The sequence below is a fragment of the Microtus ochrogaster genome, chromosome 1, assembly GCF_000317375.1.
Source record: "Microtus ochrogaster isolate Prairie Vole_2 chromosome 1, MicOch1.0, whole genome shotgun sequence".
NCBI classification, from domain to species: domain Eukaryota; kingdom Metazoa; phylum Chordata; class Mammalia; order Rodentia; family Cricetidae; genus Microtus; species Microtus ochrogaster.
In genome coordinates, this window is record NC_022009.1 from 94,434,806 (window position 1) to 94,443,600 (window position 8,795).

General features: G+C 38.3%; 1 protein-coding gene across 3 annotated transcripts in view; it reads right to left on the bottom strand.

Moving 5' to 3' along the window:
• Sclt1 (sodium channel and clathrin linker 1) overlaps window positions 1–8,795 on the bottom strand; it is a 122,195-nt gene that overhangs the window by 24,697 nt on the left and 88,703 nt on the right. For 2 of the 3 annotated variants that reach the window (XM_026782922.1, XM_005343937.2), the window contains 2 exons: window positions 6,218–6,410; window positions 4,559–4,755 (listed from right to left, as the gene is read on the bottom strand). The exons of the other annotated variant lie outside the window; for it this stretch is intronic. In XM_026782922.1, coding sequence (XP_026638723.1) covers window positions 4,559–4,755; window positions 6,218–6,410 — 390 coding nt within the window. The remainder of the gene's footprint in view (window positions 1–4,558; window positions 4,756–6,217; window positions 6,411–8,795) is intronic. 3 annotated transcript variants of the gene reach the window in all.

Consider the following 8,795-nt stretch of genomic DNA (forward strand, 5'->3'; position numbering starts at 1 on the left):
AAGAAGTTGACTACAACCAACTGAAAAACTCCATTTCTTTCCTTCCCAGATCTGCATCTAGCTTCATTGTATGTCATATACAAGGTAAAGATTTAAAATACAAGAGCATAGTAATACTTTTTAGCCAAAGATTAACTATAAAAGTCCTTTAATTAAAAACGTGGCATATACATGCAACATTAGTTTAAATGACTCTGATAGTAATTCCCCATAGTAGTTCTGATAATATTCTGTAGCTACAGTCTATTTTAACTTTCAAGATGCTGCTACTGCCTGGCTACATGATCAAGTGATCTCCAGTTTGCAGCAAGACACATGGACCACTGTACAAAATTGAATGGAATATTTTAAATATTTATTATTTTTACTGATTCTTTATGAAATTTTATACCTATATACAATGAATTTGATCAAATTCACCCCACTTCAACTTCATGTCTTTGTCTTGTTCTTAAATATATTCACTGAGTCCAATTTGTGCTACCCATGTTATGTACAGGAGTAGGAACATCAACTGAAGTGTGTTCTCTTCCTCCCTAAGTAACAATCAACTGTCAGTAGCTTTTCACTTAAGAAGGGGGGGCATCATGAGACTTTCTCCCTCCATGTTGGGATGTTAACCTCAACATTATTAAAACAAAAAAGTGATGAAAATAGCATATTCAAGCCCTGAATGAAAAAAACCTGAACAACTAAAAAACCAAGCAGAACACTGGAGCCAGTACTGTCTGTGCCACGGAGGACATTTACCCCCTTTCACACTTGGGATGTGGTTCTGCCATCATCAGAGAAAGGGTGTAGTAATAGAGACATCCTATAATTGACCTGGGGCTCCAGAGGTTCCCTCTCAGGGAAGGGTGAGCCACACCTAAATCCATGTTCCTGATATACTATGAGGCATGCTAAATAATCCTGCAAGTAAAAAAAATGCCCCCATAAAGTTAACAAAGTAAACTGCTAACATTTGGCACAGGGAGGAGTACATTAAAATCATGTCAAAAAACCAGGACTGACAACTTATCAAAATACACCAGACCAATAATTGGTGATGGCCTGACATTTCAGCACTAAATGGTGTGTGTGTGTGTGTGTGTGTCTGATAGGATTTACAGGCAGAGAACTCCTCAATGTCTCTGAGGCTGGGGCTCAATGCGACTCATTTGCATTTCTGTCCTATCTACACATCTGTTCACCCATCTATCCAGATCAGTCCTGTATCTCACCTTGAAGGTTCTCTTGTCTTTGTTTGACTCTGATTGACCCTGTAGTCCTGGGGCTCTGTGTCTTCAGCAGCTCTTTAAATGGTCTAGTTAATATCTTATTAATACCTGCTGTGGCTCTCTTTGTATGTGTACCAGCTCTCTGCCTCTAGCAAGGCCTTTGAGCTAGCTCTGTGGCCTCTTTAATCCTTTTGTAGTCATCTGTAATCTCTGTCTACAGACATAGTTAGTCTCCTCTCTCTCTCCTCTCTCCTCTCTCTCTCTCTCTCTCTCTCTCTCTCTCTCTCTCCCTTTCTCTTTTCTTCCCTCCTCCCCTCCCTCTCTCCCTCCCCCCAATGTGTATGTGAAGTCTAATGTGTGATCTGAGAGTTAATGTTAATGATGATTAGAATAAAATCACAGGTTGTGATTGTGAATGGCCAGCTTCCGAAGGAAATTGGAATTATTTTCTAAACTGTAGTCAATAAAACTAACATTGCTTGTAAGTTTACTGTTAATAAATTCTGACATTGTAGAAACACACAAATGTGTTTGTATTTCTGGCATAGCACACTCACAGTATTCTCATTTTAAGACTTTAAATATAATGTGAATGTCAATGATTGGTGTGGAAAGTCCTTCTGGCTATGTGTTGCTTTTATCAGTTAATAAATAAAGTTGTTTCAGCCAGTTTCTTAGCAGAATAGAGAGAGTAGGTGGAGTTAAGAGAATCCATGTAACCGTCAGAGGAAAAAAGACATGAGCTGTCGGCCAAAACTCTGCTGGTAGGCCACGCGACCTCGAGTTAAAATAAAAATAATAAAAATGGATTAATTTAAGATGAAATAGCTTGCTTAAAATACACCAGGGTCATTGGCCAAGCAACGTTGTAATTAATACAGTTTTCTGTGTAAATATTTCAGGTCAGGGCAGCCAAAAATGAACAATCAACCTCCGACAACAAATGATTCTCACCTTTACAGCTTCTGTTGCAATCTTTCCTCTAATGCCACATGTTTAAGAACAGTTAAAAGCCTGACTTAAAATGTCTATTGGCAAGCTCATACTCAACATGGCACAAAGCAAACCAGTTATTTTCAACCCTTGAAAGCTTAGTCCTGGGCTTGGGAAGATGGCTTAGTGGGCAGGTGTTTACTATACAAGCATGAGGATCTGAATTCGGATCCCTGTACCCTAGTAAAGAGCCAGGTGTGCACCTGTAAACCCAGAGCTGGGGGCAGACAGGAGGATTACTGGTGTTCCCTGGCCAACCAGCTCTAGGTTCAATGATAAAACCCTGCCTTAAAAGTAAGGTGAAGAGTGACTGAGAAAGATACATCAAGTTTTGGCTTCCAGAGGCACACATGGGCATGTATGCCCCAAACCCTCAACACAAACTTTTATATATTACCCTCACACCAAAACAAAACAACCCAAAGCCCACAAACCAAATCAAACCAATTCACTAACAAACCAAACAAAATCCCACTCACCCTACACCCTCTCCTCTTTGGATCCTTGGCAGTATGGGTCTCTTTACCTTTGCACTCTACCCGTTATGGTCTGTTTTTAAAACACATTTTTTTGTTTTTAGAACAATTTCAGGTTTTCTGAAGTCCATTTCATAACATCTACTTCAACTTTTAAGTGGACAGAAACTCAACAGTTTCATCTTGAAACTCTTGAGCACCCCAGGTCACTGGAACAATCTCAAGCCCTTTCTGAGGAGGCATCAGAAAACTTTCTGTAAAAATGACTTATTATGTGTGTGCATGTGCCACAGTGTGTGGAGGGCTGAGGACAACTCCATGGTGCAAGGTAATAGAGCAGCGCCCCCATGCATCATGGCAGTGCTACTGACACTGTCCTAAGACAGTGGCCCAAGACCTAATGCAAACCAAATTCATATGGGGTTAACAGAAGGATTTTTCATTGGGAAAAGAGAAACCTAAACTCAGCATTTCTCAGAGGACTCCCATGAGGGAGGCGTGTTCCTAGTGGTCAAGGTCAGTGCTTACATGTGGTGTCAGTCCTCCCTTCCCACTTTTCCTGTACTCAGGGTTGGGACTCAGGTTGCTGGGCTTGTGCACAAGCACCTTTACTGGCTGAACCATGCCGCTGGTCCATGAACTTTCTTAAAGGGTCAGAGAGGAAACAAGACTTTATAAGCCAAATGAATTCTAAACGTTACATGTGTTAAATACATACATGTAAGATTCTATGCTTCGGTGTCCTCCCCAAACCACTGTATTATGTGGAATGTTCATTAAATTAATAAAAACAAGGTACTTTATTTGATTTATAATGCCATGTTTTCTTTCTCTTTAGAATGTATGTCTGTGCAGTGTATACATGTATGCTTCTGTGTGTAGGTATGTGTCCATGTAGAGGTCAGAGGTCAACATCTAATGCCTTCCTCAGTTACTCTGTATCTCTCAGTGAATTTGGTGCTTACTGATTTGGCTGGCTGGGGAGGGCCAAGCCCAGGATGCCCTCTTCTCAGTGTTGGTGCACAACACCAGCTTACTTAGCTTGTTACTTGCGTGCTGGGGATTATGATTGGGTTGCGAGCAATTTAGCCACTGAGATGTCTCATGGGCCCCATGCTGAATATTTTATAGCACTTCAGTGAATGTTTTCTGAGTAAAAATATAACATCCAGACTTACACTCCTGGTTGTGTAGTATGTGTCTTTGTATGTGCATGCAGAGGACAACCATGGGTGTCATCTACAATTTTTATTTTGAGAAAATCTTTCACTGATTAGGAACTAAGTAAGCAGGCAAGGATGGCTGGTCAGTGAGGCCAAGTATCTATCTGTCTCTCCATAAATATGGTGCACACAGCACCATAACTATCATTTTTTTTTTAAATGCGGGTTTTGGGGATCAAATTTAGGTCCCCACGCTTGCTAGTACTTTACCTGTCACCCACTCTTCAGAATTATACATTAAAAAACAAAACAAGGGGCTGGAGAGATAGCTCAGCGGTTAAGAGCACTGACTGCTCTTCCAGAGGACCCGGGTTCGATTCCCAGCACCCACATGGCAGCTCACAACTGTCTGAAAATGCAGTTCCATGAGATCTGACACATTCACACCAATGAACATAATAAAGTTAAATAAAAAAAGTTTAAAAAAAAAGAATTAAACCAAGATTCAAACCAGCTTTGGTTAGCTTTGCCTTCTAAAAAAAAATAAAAAAAAAAAAAACAAAACAAAACAAATAGAGCAGAACAGTAAACTACAGGTTAAAATCATTTCTTCTGTAAAACATCAATTGCTCAACAATTATTAATAGTAAACTTACTTTGTTGATTTGTAAAACAAGTATCAAGCAACTACTAAGAGTGGACCTACTTTAGATTGCTGATCCTCATTTCTGCACTTTCGGTAAGTTTCTTTGTTTCTTCTTTCCATCTATTGGCTGCCTTTTGTTGAACTGCCAATAGATGTCTCAGTTCAACAATAGCATTCCGATTACTGTCCTCCATCTCTCTCAACTGAACTTCAAACCCATGCTCCTTTATTGAGAACTGATGCTCCATTGTACTGACCTGAGGAGTAAAAGGAACAGTCATTTTCCTTTCAGAATTCTAGGAGCTGTGTCAGCCAATGTCATATACAAAAAGAGTAATCCACTGTGCTTGTTAGATTTAGAAACCTTGGGGTGAAGCACCCAAGTAAGCAGTTAAACTTATAATTGGTCTCCAACACAAATGAAATCTATGTATATTTTATGAAACCACAACTACCATGGACTGTAATTTATTTATTTATTTATTTTAATTTTTGGAGACAAGGTTTCTCTGTGTAGCTCTGGTCACTCTACAGACCTCAAACTCAGAGATCCACCTGCCTCTGCCTCCCAAGTGCTGGGATTAGAGCTGTGTGCCCATATATTTTACTGTAAGGTAGCACAATTACTTTACATATATGGTATGATGAAATGTCATTTTATCTTTTGAATATGGATCTAACTGAACTAGTATTATAAGGATAATTCTTTTCCTCTTGAACCACAGTGTGCTTCTGCTACAAAATTAGGTCATCATTAAAATTTATTTCTGAACTTATCTTGTGCTATTTATCAATATGATTATTCTAATGTCGACAATGCTGTCTTAATTACTGTAGCTTTATACTGATATGTTTCCTTTTCATATATTTAAGAGTAAAAATATCTTTGTAAGATACATGACTATTTCTTTCAGATTTCATACTCTTATGGATGCCCACAGCCTTTGTTATCTGCAATAAAATAGTCAATAACTGCATGTTGGTAGGAATTAGGTCAGAACATGACATCTTATGATTCTTTGCAGCAGCAATAAGCAAAGTGCAACAATGGTACTTTTTATCCTCACTGTGGGCCTGGAAGGTGAGGATCTTTATTATAAACACCTAGTGCCATTGACAAAAATGTCATGGAATGGAGGAAGGTGAAGAGATGCTGATGGAACACCTCGTGTCCCCTGAACATGCCTGAAGGGGAGAAGGGAGAGAAAGTCAAAGGCAAGGATTTTTCTCAGATGAGACTTTTGCCCTGTGCAGTCTTCTTGTTGATGTTTTATACTAGCTAGGAGGGGCTTGGAGAGAAAACTGATGGAACATCCTTACTGATCTTGAAGAAATTCAGTGTCTGGGAAGCTAATGGAGGAGAGAGGATGGCAGACTATAAAGCTGTCTAAGCTACAGTTCTGCTAGTGCTGCTTAAGTTGCTTTGGCAGAAAGATTAGTTTGTTGTGTGATTAGAAAATAACTATTTTTTAATTGTGCATATAAAAGAAGACAATTAGGTTGTGGAACCTTGCCAAGTTCCACTGGTCAATACTTTGAATTAGGATTTCATATTATCTGATAAGAAGGTGCACACATGTGCGTGTACACACATACACATGCACACACACATACACACAAATATACACACAACCTGAAGAATGTTTTACTGGAACTCTAATTAATATTCTCTATACCTTGATTTTTCCCAAGAATACATTTAACTAATTTTGAAAATACCTTTAATTTTGCTTTTTTTTGAGCCTCCAGAGCAACTCTTCTCAAATCCTCAGTCTCCTTCTGCAGCTGCTCATTTTCTTGCTGAAGCTTCAGCCTTTGCTCACTGACAAAGCCACAGTTCTCCCTCTCAGACTCCAGTACAGTTTGAAGTTTCTGGATCATTTCATGGGAACGTGATATTTCTTCTGAGGAACTTTTTTTTTTTTTAAAGAAATGAAACAAAACAAAAAGACTAATATGTGTACATTTTACAATTTAGACTTTTCTATTCTGACTTACTTCTTTTCACTTCAACATGGTGGTGGAGATTGAGCCAGGGCTCTATCCATAGCTCTCTTTTTTCTTTAGTCTAATGTGGTTGCAAATGTATGTAATACCAGGTAAAATTATCTAATTTAACAGCTTTAAGTAAGGACAGACAAGCTGACCTGCTATTACTCATTTAGAAAATCAATGTGAAATTTCTTTCAAATTTTTCCCTAATGTTGAGAATTGCTACATCAAGAGAACAATGTGAACCCAATAGTTAGCAGATGAAGTAGCTGCTAATCAAACTGTTACTTAATGTTAATACCAAAGAAAACACACAGCTGACCACATCACAAATTAAAGTAAAAACAATCTGCAAATTCCCTGTTAAACACCTTAGCTTATTTTGGCACAGATTAATAGACTGATTTCTTGAATTTTTAAGCCATGGATTATTAGATCAGGTATTCTTTAAATATTTATGTTTCAATCAATATACTGTTAACTTTCATTCCCATTTTCTGAAATTTCCATCTTTCAATTCCAGAGAACCAGTCACTCTGAACAACTAGTTTCTAGTTGTCATAGGAAATATGCAATGCTACTAATATTGAGATAGCTTAATAGAAATATTGCTGGGCATGGTGGCTCATGTGTGTTATCACAGCACTTGGAAACCTGAGGCAGGAGGATTACCTTGAGTATGAAGCCAGCCTGGGCTACATAGTAAATTCCAAGGTATATGCTATAGCATGAAACCTAGTTTCAAAATAAAAAGCCAAACATCTCAATTACTGGTTAAAATAACTGATAAGGAGAGAAATTTCTAATATGCACAAACAGTTTTTACCTGATGGCAGTTTTACAACCATGAACCATAGTTTATGGTTCTATTCCAACCCTAACTTTCCAATGCTTATGGTTGGCTCTGATCTTTATCTCTGTCCTGTTTAGACTTTTGATTTTCTAGTTCTTCCCACATTTTTCTAAGTTTTAAGTTCTATATGAAATCATTCATTTCTATAACATAGTTTTAATTCTATATAAAGTCATTCATTCCTATAACACATGTAGCTATGTTTTCTTTTTATATAGTAAAGTTTCAATAATCAGCTTCCCAATGAAATAGTATACAAAGGCACTGGTCATAAAAGGACATTAGCAACAGAAGCAACCATGTGTGAGCCTCCTAACAGAAGTCCATAATGTACTACCACCAGCAGCAGCAAAATGGAAAAAAAAAGAGGGATCATTAGAGATTAATGGAAATTTGAGAAACAGTGAAGTTAGCATTTCTGAAATGAGAGCTGGGCAAAAGAATGCACACTTAAAAGGAACCCTGTGAATGAAGTGATCATAAGCAAATATTTATCAAGTATACCCGGAAAATACATGAAAAGATAGCCTGGAGATAAAACAAAAACCAGCCTATGCATGTGGAGGGCATGGAAAGCTCCACTGCTTCCCCATGGGTTGGGGAAGACAGAAGAAATGATGCTCGAGAGAAGCACATGGCTGTGGAGATAGCTGGACGCTTCGAGATTTCCCATCATCTCAGCAAAGCAAAAGAACTGATGTTAGGAAGAAGTCTAATGTAAAGATGGACTAGGACTTGTCCTTTATGGGACATTTAAAATTCTAAAGAGATGATTTTACATGTCAGAAATATGGAAAAGCTTTTTACCCTTGCTCACAACCCATATGCAGAATGTGAAAACAATGAAAATGAATTCACACTTAGGAGAATCAGTATGAAAGTATGCAAAACAGAATTCCTTTAGATAAATTTCATTCCATAATTTTAAAGAAGTCACACAGAAAAGAAGCATCATTATGTAATGTGGTGGTTTGGGGAGAGTGGTCTGCATAGGTTCGTATATTTGCATGTTTAATCCTGAGCTGGTAGAACTGTTTGGGAAGGATCAGGAGGTAGAATAGTCTTGCTGAGGAGCTGTGTCACTGGGGATGAGCTTTGAAATTCCACAAGCCCATGGGGTCCAGTTAGTGCTCTTTCTCTCTGCTTCCTGCCTGGGAATGTAGCTCCGAGCTACTGCTTTAGTGCCATGTCTGCCTGCCTGACACCAGGAGTCTCATGATAATGATCATGAACTAACCCTCTGACACTGTAAGCAAGACCCCAATTAAATGTTTTCTTTTTAAAGTTGCTTTGGTCATGGTGTCTCTTCACAGCAATAGAATGGTAACTAAGACACTAATAAATATAAGTCTTAAAATGCTGTCTTCTGTTTATACTCATGGAAAAACTTCATGCATGGCAAGCATATGAGAAAAACGTTTTTTTTTCTTTTTTTCCGAGACAGGGTTTCTC